General features: G+C 41.4%; 1 protein-coding gene across 3 annotated transcripts in view; it reads right to left on the bottom strand.

The window, feature by feature from the left end:
* The window catches only part of grin2bb (glutamate receptor, ionotropic, N-methyl D-aspartate 2B-b), a 147,937-nt gene that overhangs the window by 50,710 nt on the left and 75,291 nt on the right, over positions 1–21,936 (bottom strand). For all 3 annotated transcript variants that reach the window (XM_082536749.1, XM_082536751.1, XM_082536750.1), the window contains exons 6-7: positions 7,492–7,606; positions 7,078–7,283 (exon numbers count right to left, since the gene is read on the bottom strand). In XM_082536749.1, the coding sequence (XP_082392875.1) occupies positions 7,078–7,283; positions 7,492–7,606 (321 nt within the window). The remainder of the gene's footprint in view (positions 1–7,077; positions 7,284–7,491; positions 7,607–21,936) is intronic.

Here is a 21,936-nt window from a genome sequence, read left to right as displayed (position 1 = left end):
ATCTAGCTGATGATTTTTCTTTTGTTGTGAAGTCGAGCCTGCCGATTAGTATGATGGTATGATGAACCATGCTAATGGTATGATTTACCTGAGATGAGGAGTTTGTGTCATGACTTAACAAGGCCTTTTTATTTTGATACTTTCACAGTGCACTGAAAGTTTTGTTTGATAATCTCTGTTATTTTTCATTTTTATCTTTTGAACAGGCACTGATTTTGTTTGTCTATTTTCTTTTCTTTAAGCAGATCTGCACGTCGGGAATTAAAAATGCTACACGTCGTCGAGAAAATTGTGCCAAGTGAGTTCTCCACATTTAAATGGACTCTGGAGAAAGCCACTTATTTGGGACAATTATTAAATGACAGTCCCAGTCCAAAAGGATTCAGCGATGTAATCCAAACTAAAGTTCTTCTTTTTCTTTTTGAAATGACGTCATTTTGCTGAGAGTGGAAACTAAATGCGACGATAGGTTCCACTATCAGCAAAGAAAGAAAGAATGAATGCATGAATGAGTGAGTGAAAGGAAAACAAACTGACTGACTGGTAAAAGCTGACGAAAGCTGACAAGACTTTACTGATGTAACACGACTGTGTGAAGTTGACCCCCGCCTGGCAGGGGTGCAGATGAGTCTGTGTGTGCTTCCCTTTACAGAAGCAGAAAGATGACAGCAACACTCGAGGTTGCGTGATGATTTAACATTTTAAATGCCATTTTCTGTGTCTGTGAATTTACTATGTGTGTGTCATTCACTAGCTTGTGTGCTCACAGAGATAGCTGTGACAAAGTATGCATACGCCTGCGCAAGCGCTAACATTTGCATTTTCGTTTTTACAGCATTACGGTTCTTCATGTGTTTGATCATGTGATTTATAGGAATACTGGCGAATGTTTCTCTACTACAAGATTTTTGGGTTTATGTGTGAAGAAAACTGTAGTTACAGGCTATATGTTGATGGAGAAATTAATATAGTTTGAGACATACTGTGATGAGACCAGTGTTACTTTTTCCACAGCGTGTGTTAACTTTATGGTGTTTTATGGCACCTCTGGAATGTGGATGGCCGACGCCTGCCCACCAGGATGGTCAATGTGTATTGCTAATGTTTGTTTTTCTGAGACTGCATTTAGAAGATTCAGCTGAAGCGGACAAGTGACATGAGTAAAACAAATAAGAGATTACGGTAATTATGGAATAGTTTATTATGGGCTCATTTGCTGGCCACTTTTGAACCCATAATAATAATATATGAGTGGAGTGACTTTGCTTAAGAGAAGTCACTGATTACATTAATGTTAACAGAGTACGTGGGATAATCCATGTCTGAGGTGAATTAGGGTAATAGTTGTAGTTACTGCTTTGAGAAAACCTGCACATGACACTTGTCTTGCTGATGTTGAATGCTTATTACTCTTATGATACAATTGTTTACAGGTATGAAGTTTGATTTCACTTCCAGATTTTGCTTTCCAGGCCGTGATGGTGTGTATGCAGGCTCCTGGGAGAGCCAGGTGTTAAGCAAACTTAATATGCAACACACGCTAACATCTTTTATTGCAGGGTTACGGAGCTACTCCGGAGGGGGTGCCCTGATGTTGCCTGGGACATGATCTAGCTAATCTTTTTCTTTAAGACAGGGATCCAGGTTTGGTGAGTTGACGCATGGGAATGTCCATGCGTCAAGAGGTGGAGTGCAAGGATTAACATTAAACAATGTTTACTATTATTGTTGCAGTGATTTGTGTGATTAGCCGTTTATTTACAAGTATTAAACCTATGCAAGTGGTGCATCCATGTTCAGATGAGGCTTTGATGGCCTATAAGTGAAGTTCACTGAACTAAAGAATGTGGTTTGATGATTGTTGACATGCTCTCCAAATAGAAGTTTTTCTTCTTAGCAAGGAAATACAGGTGCAGCAGTAATCTCCTGAGAAATCTTCAGAGGCCCAGTGAGAAGCGTGAACCATTCCAGGCATAGCTGACAGCCAGGCAGTGGTTGAGGTCAAAGGTCAAGCTGGTTGGGGCCCATCATGAGATCAGACCTTGGAGCCACAGCAAGGACCATGAAACTGCCTGCAAAATAGAGGAGAGGATCGTCCACAAGATGGGAGCTGAGGCCAGGAGAGAGGCTTCAGGAGGATCAGAGATCATCTTCAGCACAGCAGACATCACACAGAGAGCTGTGCTACTGAGCTTCCAGGAGATTTTAAATAAAATGAAAGATTCAATATTGACGCTGAGGAAGACAACTAAGGTGTACGACGTGCTCTGCCTTAAACCTTCAGCAGCGTTGGAACATGAAAACTCGTGGGATGAGGGGAGCGTGCCAAGCTCCATCGACAGCGCAGAAGGAGTTCGAGGATGACATCATGATTCTGTGAAAGCACAGGAACCAGAAGCTATGGTGGTGATGACAGCAGTTTCCTATGAACATCACCTAATGCTGTGCCACTATACTGTGCATACGATGACACTCTGAAGGCTGCTGGGATCATAACAGCAGTAAGACAACTGAACCCTGCACCCTTTCCACAGAGGTGTTTCTCTGCAGAGCGTGGACAATGAAGGAGTCATAAATATCCCCCTCGCAGGATGAAGGCCTGAAGTGAGGTGATGGGAGGCCATAAAACTAGAGTGCTGAGAGGTCTGCAGCTTTGGAAATAGCTGAGACCCATGTTGACAAACAACAAAACTAACTAGTATGTTTGAATGTTTATTCTACATACATTTGGACTCTGGTCCTATGGACAACGAAACAACTAGAAGAGACATTCATGACGCCCTGCAGAACTCAAACCACTCTGCAGAGAGACATGTGATTTGCACACCCGGAGGAAGCATCACCAAGCTGAGATGTTTTTGAAAATGTTACTTTCTTAGTTTCACTATTAAATTAACAATTTCTTTGGTTGCTCGTAAGATGCAGTTTGCCATGAGATGAGCTCAATGAATGGGGTAACTGCTAATACATTTATTAAACTGTGTAACTTTTACAGTAATTTAGGGTGATTTGACATATGCTGAGTAAAAAAATGTTTGCATCGAAACTGTCAGACATGAGGTATGCATAACTGGGAACTTTCTAGCATAAAGGTCAAAAACGGGGGAATGTTAGAGTTTGTATTGTTGATTGTTATTTATGCTTAGAAATATTTAACCATAGATGCTTAGAGGTGTATAATCAATTGTGTAGTGATAAGTTGTGTGATCTTTAACAGGCTACAGAGGCTTGGTGTGCATTCCACACTAGAATGCACACCTACATCCTGGGAGCACGGGAAGAGGTCGCATCTTGTTTTAATTGTTTTATGGTAGGATTAACGTAGCTACGTCTGTTCTAGTCTAAGTGCTTTTCTGTTTAGATGAACTGCTGGACTTCCTCACCGGGGGGGGGGGGGGGGGGGGTCTAGTCTACCCTCTTCCTGACCAAGGATGTTTGACCCTTTGATCAGCAACACACACACACATACACACACACACACACAGGCAAGGTACTCTTTGTATGTAGACGTCGTATGTTAATGAACCTATACATATTCATGTAACCTCAATAAAAGGACAGTGTTACGGGAGGACGGACGAGAGCTACTGGGGTCAAGCGAAGGAACGGCGTTTGTCTGGTTCTCTCCCGTGCACGAGTACCATGAAGAAGTTTGCCTACTTGCGTCTTGCTTGCAGTGTAATTATATTGTCTTCAACGTTCCAGCGGATGGGTTCAAGCTACAAACCTATCACCTGGATTGATTACAAGAAGGCCTATGACTCAATGCCCCACAGCTGGATACTGGAATGCCTAGAATTGTACAAGATCAATGGGACCCTAAGAGCCTTCATCAGGAACTCAATGGGGATGTGGCGTACAAGACTAGAGGCCAACTCCAAGCCCATAGCACAAGTCACCATCAAGTGCGGGATCTACCAAGGAGATGCTCTGTCCCCACTGCTGTTCTGCATAGGCCTGAACCCCCTCAGTGAGATCATTAACAAGACTGGCTACGGATACCGACTACGGAACGGAGCAGTTGTCAGCCACCTCCTGTACATGGATGACATCAAGCTGTATGCCAAGAGTGAACGAGACATCGATTCACTGATCCACACTACCAGGCTATACAGCAATGACATTGGAATGTCGTTCGAACTGGAGAAGTGTAGTCGGATGGTAACAAAGAGAGGGAAGGTAGTCAGAACTGAGGGGATTGAACTACCAGAAGGCAACATTGCAGACATAGAGGACAGTTACAAGTACCTGGGGATCCCACAGGCGAATGGGAACCATGAAGAGGCCGCTAGAAAAGCTGCAACCACCAAGTACCTGCAGAGGGTCAGGCAAGTCCTGAGGAGTCAGCTGAATGGTAAGAACAAGATCCGGGCCATCAACACGTACGCCCTGCCCGTGATCAGGTACACTGCTGGGGTAATAGGCTGGCCAAAGGAGGAGATAGAAGCCACTGACATAAAGACAAGAAAGCTCCTTACCATGCATGGAGGGTTTCACCCCAAGTCCAGCGCCCTGAGGCTGTACGCTAAGCGGAAGGAAGGGGGCCGGGGACTGGTGAGTGTCAGCACCATAGTCCAGGATGAGACAACGAACATCCAAGAATACATTGGGAAGATGGCCCCAACTGACCGAGTGCTCAGTGAATACCTCAGGCAGCAGAAACCCAAGAAAGAGGAGGGAGACGAGGAACCATCATGGAAGGACAGGCCCCTGCACGGTATGTACCACCGGCAGATAGAGGAGGTGGCTGATATCCAGAAATCCTACCAGTGGCTGGACAAAGCTGGACTGAAAGACAGCACAGAGGCACTAATCATGGCAGCACAAGAACAAGCTCTGAGCACAAGATCCATAGAGCCTGGGGTCTATCACACCAGGCAAGACCCCAGGTGCAGGCTGTGTAAAGATGCCCCAGAGACAATCCAGCACATAACAGCAGGGTGCAAGATGCTAGCAGGCAAGGCATACATGGAACGCCATAACCAAGTGGCCGGCATAGTGTACAGGAACATCTGTGCCGAGTATAACCTGGAAGTCCCGAGGTCAAAATGGGAGATGCCCCCAAGGGTGGTGGAGAATGACCGAGCTAAGATCCTGTGGGACTTCCAGATACAGACGGACAAAATGGTGGTGGCTAACCAACCGGACATAGTGGTGGTAGACAAACAGAAGAAGACGGCCGTAGTGATCGATGTAGCGGTTCCGAATGACAGCAATATCAGGAAGAAGGAACACGAGAAGCTGGAGAAATACCAAGGGCTCAGAGAAGAGTTCGAGAGGATGTGGAGGGTGAAGGTAACGGTGGTCCCCGTGGTAATCGGAGCACTAGGTGCGGTGACTCCCAAGCTAGGCGAGTGGCTCCAGCAGATCCCGGGAACAACATCGGAGATCTCTGTCCAGAAGAGCGTAGTCCTGGGAACAGCTAAGATACTGCGCAGGACCCTCAAGCTCCCAGGCCTCTGGTAGAGGACCCGAGCTTGAAGGATAAACCGCCCGCAGGGGCGTGCTGGGTGTATATATATATATATATATATATATATATATATATATATATATATATATATATATATATATATATATATATATATATACACACATACATACATATATGTGTATATATATATTTAGTATATATTGATACAATATATATAAATATGTGATATACATATGCCCTATTAATAACTAATTTACTAAAAGGATCACAGTTTGACTTTGCGGTCACGCTGTTAAGATGAACATATGAAGACAACTTGATGATGAGCTGACTTTACTTCAGCACAAAGTAGAAAAAAACATTGACTAGTCTGAAGCCTAAGCTGTTAGTGCATGTTAGTTTAGTGCATTTCTTTTATATTCTTTTACACTTGAATTCGAAGCCTGTGCTATGTTTAATACATCCATCTAACACTGCAAATCACAAGGAAAAGTTTAATATGTCACGACTAATACTCACTTTTCTCAGAGCAAGAGCAGAGAGCACGTAAACACATTTAGAGGCTGTCATCCAAATTACACAGTCATGAGGGACTAAGAATAACGCACTTTGGGGCAAACATTTAACCAACCTGTGCGTCATCAGTCAATGGGTTGTTTTGGCTTACAGCAGATACAGGTGCACAACAGCTGTGAATGGAAGCTCTGGCACTGTTTGCTGGATATTTCCAGTGCCAGACTAAGGACAAATGTATTTGTTTGAGTGTTTTGTATTCACACAAGGGTGTGTCAACTTCTATTTATCGAAATTGTGGTTTTATGAATTCAGCTATATCAAATGAACAACCTTCATGATTGCGCATGGACTAAAGTGGTTATTAATGTTTATTTCGGTTTTGGCAACAATACTGTGCCCGTTTATTTATGCTTTTGTGCATACAAAGGTGACTCTGCAGCGCTCTGTGAATCTGGCTCTTGCAGTATTTTTTGGGTAGAAATAACTCCTGCATATTGCCTTCGAAGTATTGATGGCTGCTCCTAAAATGCTATATGTGTTGCTGAGAGAGAAATCTTGAGAAAAGAGGAACGGGAGAAAGAACACGGTGAAAGATCTGTCAATAAAAACAATGAGCTCCAAGATGTAGCACACCCTGAGGAGATTTCAGGTACGCCATTGATAGAAAAGGAGGCCAATGAAGAACAATTAATTATCACACTCTAAGGACAACGGGATGGCAAGAGGGTCATGGTGAAGAGGAGGGGGGAGGCAGAAAAACAGGAACAGAAAGCAAGTCAGTAATCTGGTTAGCAGAAGTAAAACAAGTGGCACATTTAGTAAAGACAAAAACAGGAGAACCATTACAGCATGCTGCAGGGGCGGCGCGCTGTAATAAGAAAGCCAAAGATACACAAAAAAGAGAAAATGCAAGCAAAACAGAATTATTCAAGGCTGTAAGGAGTGTGTTTGATTGTAGCACTTCTTCTTTTTAAAAAGAAAACTAGCACAGACTTCAAAATATTCTATTAAACTACAGACACAGCTGGTCCAAGGTTGATGTTATTATTAAAAAATAGCAGTGCCACAAATCTGAAGGTTTAACAGAGGAAAACTTTAAATTCTTACACTCCAACTTAATTTCTCACCTTAGTTTGAGCTGTTTGCGGCATGGCACCGTGTTCCTCATGCAGGTCCCGCTGAGCGGGTCCACATCCTCCACAATTACAAACGGCGCCTCCTCCAGAGTCACGATGGACAGGTGGTCCTTACGCTCCTCCGCTCCTGAGTACAGCTCAAAGCGAGGCCAAACGTGGTACCTCATCGTCAAGGAGCCTCTCTCCCATTTGCCAACCTGTATGAGTGAGTGGGAGGACAGCTGTGTGTAATGTGCACGCCACTGTAACGAGTACTTCAAGTGGCAGAAAAGTGACAGACACATCGCAGAAGCATCAGAGGAGGAAAAGGGCAGAGAGAAGAGAAGAGAAGAGAAGAGAAGAGAAGAGAAGAGAAGAGAAGAGAAGAGAAGAGAAGAGAAGAGAAGAGAAGAGAAGAAGGTTTACCCTGTCCCACTGTCTGTCCTTGTCTAGAAGAATGATGACCAGCTTGGGAAACATCTGGTGGCCTTCTTCGCTAAATGACAGGTTTCGGCCTTCAAATGTCACATTCATAAGGTACCTGAAAATGGAAAAATCCAATATCAACACGCGGTTGTTGACCACAAAGCAAAATGTGGAGAATTTAAACTTCATTCTGGATTTCCTTAAAACATGTTTAATGAATATTTAAATGCTGCTTTGCCATCTTTAACGCTGATCTAAAACAGAATTACTAACAGCAAGACGAACCAAACACGCTGTGGATGTAAAAGATTATCAGGAATTCATCTGAAACCTGAACTGACATATTATAACACAAGCTGTGGAGGCTATATGTGTACAAATACCAAACATTTTTCTTTTTCAAGTCTTTTTTCATTATTATTTGGCGTTCAGCTGCTAAAATTCTCCACATTGTTCAGAATCTAGTTACAAACTTTGCTGCACGGTGTGAGCAGCTACAGCACTAAACAGTGGGCGACATTTCTCTGTGAGGTCATCGCAGTAACACCTTTACATAGAGGCAAAGTCATCTTTAAAAAAGAGCATTGATCGGTGCAGCTTTAAGGGCTACGAGGCAACATGCAAGCAGCATCAGTACAGCGCACGGGATGCTGCTGTACCCTTATTCCAAAACCGGTGTGAGGGTGCACTCAAATCAAGGGCCACTTCTTATCAAATATTTTTTAAATGTTGAAATATTGCAACCAAAACATTTCAGCCACATAGATGGCTCATATTGGTAGTGAGTCAGTGCTGTCAAATATTCAGTCCAATTACTTGGCAACGTTGTATTTGTCATTTTTGAAATCTGTTGGGATGTCGTTCAGAAACATAAAAGATTGAAGGAGGCTGAATATCTGACACCCACTGGTTTCCTATTATACTTTTGAACACAGCTGCCCTTCTTCTTTATTAAATTCTTTATGTTTTATTTATTTTAATGTCTATGTCATATGTTTAAAATAAGATTTTACTTTCTTAGGTCTGAGGGTGAGATGTGGCATTTTGTTATTTCTGTATATAAATAAATCTGGAATTGAATTTAAAATCTTTCTCACATACAAGATCTTGAATAATCAGGCCCTGTCTTATTTGAAAGACCTCTTTGTACTGTATCACTCAAACAAAGCACTTCACTCTCACGCTGCGGCCTTATGTGTGGTTCATATGATATATAAAAGAAGAACTTGTGCTTTCCGGGCCTTTTTCTGTGGAACCAGCTCCCAGTTTGGATTCAGGAGATAGAAACCCTCTCTACTTTTACGATTAGCCTCAGCCTTTCTTTAATTTGCCTTTTTATAAAGCAAATTGTTAGGCCTGGATCAGGTGTTCTTGAATCCTCCCTTAGTTATGCTGTAATTGGCCTGGGCTACTGAGTGTTTTTCTTCTTCACTCACTTATTTTCACTCTCTTTGTGTTTAGACATCTCATTGCATTTATTCATGAGTTATTATTCATCTCTGGCTCTCTTCCCCAGCGTGTCTTTTGTCTTGTTTTCCTCCCCTCACCCCCACAAGCCTGGTTATGCCAGAGGTTTCTTCCTGCTAAAAGGGAGTTTTTCCTTCCCACCATCGCCAAGAGCATGCTCAAAGTGGGTCGTCTGATTGTTGGGGGTTTCTCACACTATTCTAGGGTTTTTACCTTCCAATATAAAGAGTCTTGAGGCAATTATTGTTGTGATCTGGTGCTACATAAAAAAAATCCATAATAATTGTATTATTATTAATATTCTTTTCATTGTTATTGTAATTATTATTTGTGGCAGCAATAGCAATCTTGATATTTTATGCAGTCTCTTAACTCAACCACGACCACAACGAAGGTGACCCAGTTTGAAGCATAGTTATAGTGTTAAGAAGAACAGAGCAGGAGCAGGTAAAGCGAGAGTGAAAGGTGGAGGAGTGGGTAAAGGAGGAGAGAGTGCGTTAAGTGCTGTGTGGATAATAATCAGCATATACAGTATGTGTTTCAACAAGTGCACAGCAGTGGCAGATAAGGTGGAATCATCTCTCTCTCTCTCTTTCTCTCTGCCGCCTCCTTCCCGCACTCTTCCTCATCCTGATCTGTGGGCTGCCATCACCATGGAGACGCTCTGCCTCTGAAACAATCCACCGGAGAAATAAATATCTTGTCTGAATGCAAGGAGTAAGGAGCTCAGTGTGTGTGAGCGTGTGTGTGTGCTTAAAAGGATGTATGAAACACATTTTACCCACCATTATCTCCAAGCAAGTCAACAGTGTGAAAAGAAGGACAATACATCTTTTCACAAGTGAGTAGAAAATAAATAAATAAATTGCAGACAACAGATGAGCAATGGGCCTGAAACTTGCCCAAGATTTTATCGCAAGTACCTCCCACTAGAACATTCGGTACTTCTATCTGTGATCTCTTCAACTATATTTATATCCGACCTCACACACACACACACACACACACACACACACACACACACACACACACGCAGAGTTCTAAGTAGGCTACATGCTTGGAGCAAGTCAATAATATGACTCAAGCCTCCATGAATTGCCTATTTGCTGCGTACTGGCTGGCTTGCGCACTACAAGTGCTGTAATGCACGTGTAACATGGGATTAGCCTCCTAATACAGTTTGACTAAAACAATGAATCCTGTTCAGCGTCCTCCACCAACTCACAAATCCAACATTTTCCTGGAAAAGCCTTCAAAAATTTTACACCTGGTTAGACACTGCTTGTAAATATCCTTCACCATTTTTGCAAAAAACCCATTCTCGATCACTTAAGCACATTTCACTCGGTGCACGGCGCACTTGTGAAGCACAATGTTAACCAAACAACTACAGCGCCGGTATCATCGCTTATTGGTAATGATATGATGCGTATAAGCCTGTAGGAGTGCACAGGCGGCACAGGCGAGTTAAAGGTTCATACCAATAATGGATGGTTGTAATCTGAGAAGTAGAGAAGGAAGACTGTGTAAGAGCTCTGAGGGGGGGTAAGGAGGAGGAGGAGAGGATGTGGATGGTTTGTGGAACCACAACCAACAGAAAAACCTCCATGAATACATGTTTCCCAGCATAAGCAATTGCTAAAGAGACAGCATAATGTTTATTTGATTGATATTTACAACTGTTTTTTTTTCTTTTGTATTAGTAGTCAACAGTGAACCTTTGATAACTATAAATGTTTGATAACTAAAGGCATCTGCACTCGAATGCGGACCAAAACAACCGCACCCAGAAGGTTTGGTGTGAATTATCAGGCGTCTGGGCTAAATGCGTTCTCATAGCTAAGCATGCTTTGCATTCTGAGCAGACATGTGGTAGAGTACCACTGATGTGCATTCACTGTTCCTGCCCCAGACACATCTGTGTACCACTACAAACTGTTCTCACATGGTTTCTAGTGAGGCATTATGGTTCATGTGAATTTTTTTCTGTGTTTTCTCCCCAAAACACTGAAGAAAACTTCAAGTGTACAAGCTCATCAGCTGATCAGGGCCATAGTAAATGAACTACAGGTGTGAAAACACCTGTTTTGGTGCGCCAGCATGTGATGGAGGTTTTGGAATGTGTCCCCTCAGAGCCTGACGCCGTATGCTGGCAATAGAGGTGTCATGGTAACTGCATTTTACGTGGTAAAGGCAAAAAATGTAAACTGTATCAATAATGCACATATAATAATTATATGTAAGAGCAAAAGAGAAGATTTACAACATGGTATTGAAACCTGCTATGATGTATGATTTGGAGATGGGGGCACTGACAGAAAGATAGGAGACAGAGTTGAAGATGTTAAGATTTTCACTGGAAGTGATCAGGATAGACAAGATTACAAATGAGTACGTCAGAGGGACCGCTGAAGTTGAGTGGTTGGAAGACAAAGTTAGAGCAGCGAAGTTAAGATGTTGTGGACCTGTGCAGAGGATAGTGGATATACTGGAGAAAAGATGTTGAAGATGGAGCTGCCAGCCAGAAGGAAAAGAGGAAGGCCCCAGAGAAGATTCATGGATGTAGGAAAGAAAGACATGTAGAGGGTTGGTGTGACAAACGATGTTAGGGATAGGGTGAGATGAAGGCAGATGATCCTGTGGCGACCCCTGTGTAATCTTTTTGTATAGGTCTTTGTTCACATGTGGTTAAAGACTCTCTCACCACCTCTATGGCTTTGATTCATTTGCCAAAGAAAACAAAGTACAAGTTGCAGAGAATCTGAATTTGACAGCTCAGTATTTGTAGTTTTACAAAACACTCTCTGCAAATCTTTAAAAAACATATTCGCTCACAGCGGCGAAGATGCTGCTTCACCATCAAATCAGCATCGCATGTGATGCAGAAAAATGTTTTATGGTAAAGTAAGCTGAGGTCAAATTTAGCCAAATTCCCAGTTGTAGCAGTTTTATATTTTCTTCTCTTGTGCTTTTATTTGTTTGACGAGCACTACAAGATTGTAGACAATAAAAATAACTGCGTATCTGTCTATATTAAGTCTCAGTAATACTCAGCAGCTCAGCAGTGTTATTTTGACTGCAGACAAGACGGCTTTGACGTGTCGTCACAAGCGGGTGACGCAAGCAGGCGTACGTAAAACTGCAACATGAGCAGGCAGGATAATTTAATGCAATGTGTTGCCATGGCTCCCACAACCACAGCAATTTCTGTGCAATCAGCTGCGTTGCCATGGGAACAGTAATCTCACAGATGAGAGGCTGGTTGAAGGAGAGGAAGAGAGAGGAGTATTTTTTAGTCTGAACCTGAGTGTTTACTGACTTCCCCTCATGCTGTCTTTCAGTTTCAGATCAATCTCTCCATCTAACCTCGGAGAAGCGCGTCGAATCACACATCAATAGGATTCATCTTCCCGTACATTAACCTGTGCCTTTACAAAGACTGATGCACGCTGTGAATTTACAGCAGAGGAGGCTGCTCTGTTTATCATTTTGTAGCCCTGTACTATTGATGTAGCTTTTATGTGCTGTTTGATCCCTCTTCGTGTCAGAGCTCCCCTCTGGAGGAGGAATATAAAATATATATATATATAAATAAATAAAAACATAAAAACTACTGGGATGAGCCACTAACCGAAGCTCACGCGGCTTCATCACAGCCATATGCAGCGCTTTGTGCGCCTCGCTCACCAACTGTTCCCCATCTAATCACTGCCTGTGAGGGGAATTTATTTTTTAGCAACAGAGACAATGAATCATCAATGGCATGGACACAATCCCTATTTTTGTGTGTGTGTTTTTCTATCCCCCAAATATCTTCAAATGTGTTTCTGAGCCATTTGATATCATGACTCCTTTTGAATTTCTCTTTTTTTTAATCTCAGAGTGAAGCAGAACAAGGTCACAAATTCTCTGTCGCTGCAATGCAGGGATGTAAAAATATATATCTCTGGCGCGCGTGTGTGTAAGGAAGTGTGTGCATGTATTCGCACACACACTCGCATGGACAAACTGTATCAGGTTGCTGTGGATGACTCCTGAGGCCTGCCTTTCAAAAGTTACCAGTTACTGATAAAATGTGTACTACACTTTACATGTCCTGCAGGATAGAAGCTGTGACAGCGAGTAGAGAGTGGACAGCCTCACAATACCGTGAATTATGAAAAATACAGAGTAGAAATGATGAGCCGTGCTACTCAAGGTCCACTTCAGAACAAATTAAACAAGGTGGCAACAGGTGGGATATGGGTGCAAAAGCTGCGATTAAAAGACAAAATATTTTCTGGTTGCAGCGAGGTTAAAATCTAAAAACAGATATCTGTGTATGAATATGCTGAATCTGTGGGCAAAGGACAGGACTTTTGGTCCTAAAAGCTGGTAAACAGTACATGTAGAGAGCAAATGAGGATTTGCATTTAGATTCTCAAAGCTACTATCTCTCGACTGATTTTGCTTTAGGAATAAGAAGCCACTGGTTTCCCAGACTGTAGCGAGAGACTGTTTAGCACACAGCAATTTCACCAACACTACAACCGAAAGATTGTCAGCCGTCACAATGCAAACACATATAAAACCGCTATGTATTTGTAAACTTTAACAGTGGCAGGTTCACAGTGTGACCTAACAAGTTTTAGATTAGCCTAATAGTTCTCACTCTGAGAGTCTGCAGAGGTAATCAAAGTGTAATTGAGCCTATTAAAAAAAGCGTCTTGAACACGAATACAGAGAATAATTTCCATGTTTCGCCTGATTGCAAATCAAATTCATTAGCTTGAAATAGCCCTTCCTCATGAGTTACATGACCAGCATGACATCTCCAGCATGTATCATAATCAAACATTTTCTGTCATTTGAATATAAACTGCTTTGTTGCTTGTAAACGAGTTTCACAAATCCAATGATTTTATTTCTTATTTATTGAGCCATGTTTTTCAAGTGCCACAGCCCCGAAAGCTAAATACACAAACACAGTGCTGCCGGACTCCACACTGAAAAGATGTAAGGCTCCGAATCTCTTTGAGCTGCAGCCTTTAATAAGAGAGTCCACAGGAGCTCCGTGTGATCCGGGCCCGCGAGGACCCCTGATGTGCAGGAGACATCAGACAGCTACCTGTGGAGTCTGAAGAGAGGGAGCGTGTATCACAGAGATCGCTTACATTTAAAATGTGAACAAGGGCAAAAGAGAAGATGACAATGACCTTTCATAGTTATGTTTTTGTTGTTGTTGTTTTTTACTGTGGCTGATTTGATTTTAAAATTAGTAAATAAGGACACACTCATCAGTCCTTGTTAACCTCTACAAATAGAGCATATTTGTAGAACTAAAGACCTAATTTGACAGACGGTGATATAAAGAAGATTTCTAACATTTGTCAATAAGAGGACCAAATACCTCAGATGATCCCATATCCCCGGTAGCAACTAGCTAAAGCAAACCTGAGTACCACGGGGAAAAGCACAAGCTTGTCAATTTACTGTGCTGGTGATAGTCATGTAGTCATGTGTCTCAAACTTTCCTGTTTTTGTGTCGGCTGCTTTTCTTTTTCTTCTCCTTGTGATCTCCATATACTTTTTTATTCTTTGAGCGTCTCAGGAACATCTTTGTGTCCGTATGTTGTTATTTTTTTTCTTGTCTGAGACTGTTCATGGTGGACACACAGCTACTGCTGCTTCCTTAAAAAAGGTAGGTTTACGTTTTTAAACGGGAAGAAGCAACAAAATTATTAGGTGTCTGAAAATAGCGAGCTAGCCTTGTGTGTGTGGGTGAAGACGCTGAGCAAAAGGCAGCTTAAACTGTAGGAAACTAGAGGGCATAATTTGTTATCAGCTCGCATTTGAACATGTTTGAATGAACACCTTAGCTCAGCCTGACAGCCAGATTAAATACTGCTGGAGGATACATTAAAGTCCACCCAAAAACACGTTCTCATAAATTCACAATGATGTTTAACCATCACACAGAGAAAAACATCATTTAAGTGAAATTTTAAAAGAATTCTTCTCTGACAGCGAGCCCCACATAGCAGATTTTCACTTTGTTACTTTTTTTTCATTTAACATTTTTGGACAGACAGGGAATGTTGGGAAAGGTAGCAGGGAATGATGTGGGGAAAAAGCTCACTGGCCAGGAGTCAACCCCCTGAAATCTCATCATCAGTGACTAACGCGATAGTTAATATTTAACTGTAAACCTGGTAATCAGAACATGAAACTTTAAAACTTATTCTCAATTTTTAAGCTAGTCAGTGTTTTTTTATAGGGTTAGGGTTGGTTTGCATCTAATGCAGAAGCAACAATCCACCCGGTTAAGTCCTAAGTACATGGTTATCAGGGCGCCCAGATGTTGAAATTTTATATAAAAAAACAAAAAAAGAATGAAACTTCCAGTTTTTCCTCACAAGTAAAACTTTTTGTTGTAAGTATAAGAAAAAATACTAAATATAATCTACATTTAAAACCAATTAAAGGGCCATACTGACTGACCAGAGCTCAACTACAGACCAGAAAATGTCAGTGAAATTTGGATGGCAGTAGGGGTGACAGGAAAGGCAGAAGGGGTGAGTACAAAGCTAAACTCATATTTAAATGTTCGAAGCAAAAAGAATACAGACAGCTGGGGCAGTGCCTTGATAATAATGGTTAATATTTACATGAAAATGTCAAAAAAGTGTTACTGACTTTTTCTTACACTAAATAGCACGCACTCAGTGACAACCAACCGAAGCACATCTGAGAGAGAGGTTAAGTATTAAGCAGTCATGTTATACTTCCAGATAAAACACTACCTGGGATACTTTTGTGTTTACATTTGACCACATTTGCTGTGTCACTGTATAAATTGCTGAGTCACTACCATTGTACTAAAATGATGCTGCTGTTGGCACCGTGATAGATTTCTGCTTTGAATTAGGTAGTCTGTCATCAGTGGCAGCAGCTCGCTAGAAAAAAAGGATTAATTTTGTTTGGGCTAATAAACGCTGCTGCCTCTGAGCTACAATTATCAATAAAATGTTCAATTTTCATCATATTTAAAATTAGCGCAAAATTATCTGAAATATGACGACATTACGTGATAAATATTGTGATATCGCTCTGAGGCTACGTCTGAACAGATGACTGAAAAGGGAACATGTTGTGAACTATTCTGTTTACAGCTTGAACATTGGTTTGCGTGTCCTTTCTCTGTATTTCAGTTAAGTATAGCCTCCCCAGTGTAATTCTTTTACTTCCTGTTTTATTTTGGTAATCACATGTCTCTTGTGATCTGTGCAGTTTTCTTCTTGTTTAAAGGAAGAAACTACTGTCACTGTCACCAAGTGCTTTCTCCTGGGGATCGTTGAATAATACTAGAGAATAACTATTATTAGAAGAAAAAATATCCAAAACATACATTTAGGTTTTTATTTTACAGTGCCTGTTATAAATTAAATTGTACTGCAACATCAATTAATACAAACTTTAAGCTGTTGCTTTTATATAAAGATATAATTTCCTGTTTTTCTCTACTTTAGTGATTTATTGGTCGGTTGGAAAAATGTGCTTAAGAAGTCCCTTTGGTGTCTGGAAAAAGGCAATAAAAAACAATTTAGAAAATAATCAAGAGATTAACATAAATTATGTTAATCATTTCTTCCAATCAGAGCGCTTTAATTAAAATATTGACATGAGTATGGCGGTGCAGAAATAAACAGTCTTCATTAAGTTCTCACACACTGTATCGTCTCGAAAGTGAGCAGGAGCAGCAGCACCGGGAGCAGCGTTACAGATGTGAACCACTGTTTGCTGATCCAGTAAGCGAACAATACAATAAGTAAAAGGCCTTTTGAAATATTGATTGGTTATTTCTGTGGCATTTAAATCTCCCTTACAGCAATTAGTTATAAACAGGGCGCGGATAGAAATTGAATTCATGTCAAATATAAGTGATTCAGCTCTGAAACACATAAATCCTCCCTCCTTTCAATGTAGCTATAAATAGAAAACTAGGATCAACAGTTTTTAGCATGAGATGGGCAAAAGAGGGAGGAGGGGTGGGATGTGGAAAGCTTAAACATTACTTTCTGAGTCAACATTTTGTAACTGAGACATGTACTTGATACAGGTTTTCAGGAAAAATGGACGACAATCTTTGAGTGAGAGGTGGAAAAAGGAAAAAAAGAAGCGTTAGCAATAGAAAGATATTTAAAAGACTGATGCAGTCTGTAGATAGATAGCATAGGCTGCATTTAAAAGATGAATACCAGTCACAGTGGCCTCACTCATTGTTAGTGAGTTCCTCATGTGAAGAACTGACCTAAGTTTATAAGCTGATGCCATCTTACTGGACTGAAACCAGATGTGATGATTGAGGGATGCTTTTGATTGATAAGCTATTAACATGTCAAGCTTATACAGCACAAAGCAACAGCAAAAAAAGGTAGGCCTGCCCTAAATTCATCCATCTATTCATCTTTGCTCAGGTACTGGTGTGCAGAAACTGATGCCTTGTTTTCTACTGACTTCTATACAATCAGACTTCATTTTGCACCCAGAGAAGATCGATGCAGGTCTGAGGTTCTTTCAGACCTGGAAGCTTCATCTATAATAAATCTGTGTTTTGTAGAAGGCAAACAGGCTGAAATCCTGTGCAGTGTCGCGAGATTTAACATTGCTATATTATTGAACATGATATGAACAATTTAATCCACCCTCTCTGTATATCATGTAGTTTCTACACTATATAGTTACACTTCAGGGGGCAGGGATAGCTCAGTAGGTAGAGTGGTGGCCCCATGATCGGAAGGTCGGGGGTTCGATTCCCCTGAACAGCTACCCTGAGGTACCCCTGAGCAAGGTACCGTCCCTACACACTGCTCCCCGGGCGCCCAGTGGCTGCCCACTGCTTCACTGAGTGAATGGGTTAAATGCAGAGAGGGATTTTCCCCACGGGGACCAATAAAGTACACTTTCTTTCTTTCACTTTAAAGCATGAGGCAATTGTGTTAAATACACGCAAGATGCTTACATAAATCCAACTTTTTTCAGTGTAGATGGGCCATAACAGAACTAAAATGAACATCATGTTATATTAAAAAAACAGCATTGATAATATAACCGTTTGTAGATCAAGTTAGCTTATGACTGTATTCCTGTAGACTTCAGAGGGTTGCTTGAAGCAGGTTTAACGTTTTATAGGAGACTCACTGAATACCTGGAATTCTACAATTTCAGATCACAAGTTTTATTGCAGGATATCACAAGAATTTTATTTATATGTTTCTTGTTTTGCTCTTTTTCCCTTTTTTTATGTTGCAAATCAGGTTATCATGTGTGATATTGCCCAAAAGGGTATATTTACCTTTAATATTAAATGTAAACTTCTTTCAGTTGTTTCCTTTTCACAAAGGGTCACAGTCAGGCAGATTTTTTACACCAGATCAAACCCTCTTGTGGATTTGCATTTCCACCAGGTCTCAAACTGTGGAAGTTTATATGTTAGACAGATGTGTAAACTGGAACGCTATGAAGCCCCGTCTTTTACATATGTTACAAAAAAGAAGTCCAGTTCCTCAGACTCAGTCTGTCAGTCAGAACTGCCCACCAAGTACATTAAAACATCAGTATGATGTTGGCAAAAAATGCTCCCAGCTGGACCTCATGGTGGGAACCATCTTTATTTACAGTCTATAACTCTAGCCCTCTTCAGTGGCGAGGATTCCCAGAAGCACAATGCAATGGCTTGTTTGCCATCTAATAAACACAGATTTATTAGACAGACACTTTTATTGTGCATATTAAGAAATGTAATAATGGTGCTCTCCTGCTGCAGGACAAAAAACAGGAAGGAAAAAATACTTTAACCTCCTAGGACCTGGCGTCCACATATGTGGACATCACATTTTGGGTTAATACAGAATTTTGCTCTACAAGGGCCTGATATCCACTTATGAGGACATTATACTGCTACTGTTCTCTCACAATTTTAAATGAATATCCTCAAAAATAAGGTAAAAAAAAAAGAAATCTGGTAATTCTTTGTTTTTACATTCATCGGGCCCCAATGTGACCAAATATCAAAGAGAAAGTAAAAATGCATGCCGTGGAAGAGTTCTGGTCTTAGGAGGTTAAAGGTAAAAGAAAACGAGAGGAGCACGCTTGCCTCGCGTGCACAGGAAGCAGCAGTGACTTTTTTGGGCTGAATTTTACTGAATGCTCAAAAGAATGGCATGCAGCGAGCCCACAGCCGTGAAGGAAAATGTCTTGTCAGACTGCATAAAAGCACACTCACTACAAAATATTTATCATGTCTTACATCATATCTACCGGTGAGGAATTTGTAACAGCACAGGGATTTGAGAGAATTTTGAATGCCAGCCCTCACACACACACACACACACACACACACACACACACACACACACACACACACACACACACACACACACACACACACAATAAAGAACATCACTTTCTCTGCACACACAAATAAGCCCCTTAGCGCCTCATCCAGAAACCACTTGGAGCACATTTTCTCATTACCCCAGTGTTCCTGTCCTCTCTGTCAGGCAGGAAACAATGGATGGCCTCTAGAGCTCTGTGCGCTTGTGCGTGCATTTGCTTATTTGTCTAGGTTTCCATGTTGGAGTAACTGCAGCCTGTGTGTGTGTGTGTGTGTGAGAGAGGTCAAGCAGCCCCTAAACAAATTTGTGAGCGTGACTCACCGGGATCTCCCATCTCCGTCCATCAGCGCTGACAGGATGCCATGCTAATCCAGCATGCATGCAGCCCACTGTGGCCTGTAGCTATATAGGAGTTCATAGAGACATATGGCCTTATTATTGCTTTTGTCTCTTGGGATGAGTGAATGGAAGAGTTGGAATTATGCATATGCAGTGTGTGTGTGCGCTTGTTTAAGTATGTGTGTTCTAGACCCCTGCTAGCCCCTGGAGTCACCATCAGGATCCAGTGGTCCAAATTCTCTAGCTTCACTCAGTCAAATGGGGAAAAATGGAACGGATGGCTGGAAAACACACAGTATCAACACACATGCAGCACACACCCACACAAACAGAGCACGGCAACATCCCAGGTGTGTGCCCGAAGGATGATTGAGAGCTAACCCTGGGTCTAATAGCGTCCTTTGGAAACTGAAATATTCATGGCCGTGGCGCTATTATTATCTCTGTCCTGTTGGTGGCTTAAACCTCGATGGCACGCATAAGTGCTCCACATATAAAAACAACAACAACCCAGAAACAAGGGTAAAGACAAGACCCAAATTTGCAGTAATACATCAACCTCAGCCTGGAGATTAATGCAGTAGTGGCAAGGGAGGTTGCCTAATATCTCCCTGTTTCTTCGCAATCCTGAAATTCAAACTGACAGTGAAAAAAAAAAACAAATAAAAAAACAGAGAAGGAGAGAGAGAGAGAGAGGCAGACAGGTGAGTAGTTTTGTAAGGCTAAAGCACCGCTTTTATTAGAGGAGATGTCCTCAGGAGTCCTTAGTTTTTATTAAAATAAGCCCTAAGGAGCACTTAAATGTCACGCTATACCAACACATCTGTGTTTACATGCGTGTTTCTGTGTGCGAGTGATAACCCCACTGTTGTTCTATGGATCTCTTTTTTTCCATTAATCCGGCAGTCCCCGAGCATTCAATTAGCTGTGGAATCTGTGATCAATGTGAACACTAAAAGCATGCCCCATGAAGTTAAATGGGGATTAATTATTGAATACCAATGCTCCGTCTTGTTCTGTAATGTGCCAAAAAAGCAAAACAAGGAAGTTCAGAGGAAGAAGGAGAGGGGGGCGAGAAGGATGTTTTTCTTTAAAGATGGCTGTGAGTTAAGATAAAGATAAGAAGGGAGTTAATGTTTCTGTTCATCTTTTTTAAGTTTTTATTGGCCATTAAAACAAATTCTGGCTCTCCCGAAGGAAACGTCTCTGCTTTGTTCAATGTCTGTGCGTGTTTTTTTGTGCCCACGTTGTATTTCATGTGTGGGGTCGCACATTTTCTAGATTTGTAATAGTAGTTTTTCCTCCGGCAACCAAAAACCAGATGGCTGCTTTGGCTTTGATATAATTAATTTAAAAACATATTTTACTTCTAAAGGCATTTTCTTGTAACACACCATGTCCATTGGCTGCAAATATAAATTTTAAGCTTTATAAAATTAGGTGAAAGAAGCTTATTGTTTTTTTTTCAGTAAGGGAGATTATCTTTACTGGATGGTGCTCGTATTAAAACAATGTCTGAACACCAATATATGTTGATTTTGCAGCTGGTTTTCACTCAAGACTCTTCATGTACATTGTAAATACTGATTGGAATCACTCAGTGCTGGATTTATGAGAATGGCAGATAGAAGCTAAATGTCTTATACTCCACACACAGCCAAATTTGTTTTTTCTTAACCGAACCAAACAATAACGGAAAACCAAAAGTGGAAAAAGAAAATAGATGTTCCACTTGTACACTACATCCATGTGACTGCATGGCAGGTGAAATGAAAAGGAGAGTGATTGTGGAGCAATAACAAGATAAAACAAGTTGTTGATTTTTCATATTTGTCTCCTCTTGTTTTCCACCCAGCTTCTGCCTCTGTTGTTGTCTTGATATGCACGTATTTCTTAAAGCTTTCAAGACAACTGGTGCTAAAAAAATATGATGGAAAAGCAAACCAGTTTGTCTCAAGGGGCAACTGGCAGCCTCCTAACCCACTGATTTGTGTCCTACCCCACCTAGCTACTGCTGTACCACCTGCTCACCTGTCAGCCTCTTTGTTCTCACATGACACAGTGGATCTGCCTCCATCTCACCCTATCCCTAGCATCTCCCTCTGTCACACCAGCTCTCTGCATGGTGTGCTTCAGTACAGCCATGAACCTCCTCTGTGGTCTTCCTCATTTCCTGCTGCCTGGCAGCTCCATGTTCAACTTCATTTGGCCAATATATCCACTAACCCTCCTCTGCACATGTCCAAACCATCTCAACCTTACT

The sequence above is a fragment of the Aulonocara stuartgranti genome (genome assembly GCF_965226115.1).
Source record: "Aulonocara stuartgranti genome assembly, chromosome: 6".
Classification (NCBI taxonomy): domain Eukaryota; kingdom Metazoa; phylum Chordata; class Actinopteri; order Cichliformes; family Cichlidae; genus Aulonocara; species Aulonocara stuartgranti.
Note: the sequence above shows the minus strand (reverse complement) of the source record. Positions and strands in the feature narration are given on the sequence as shown.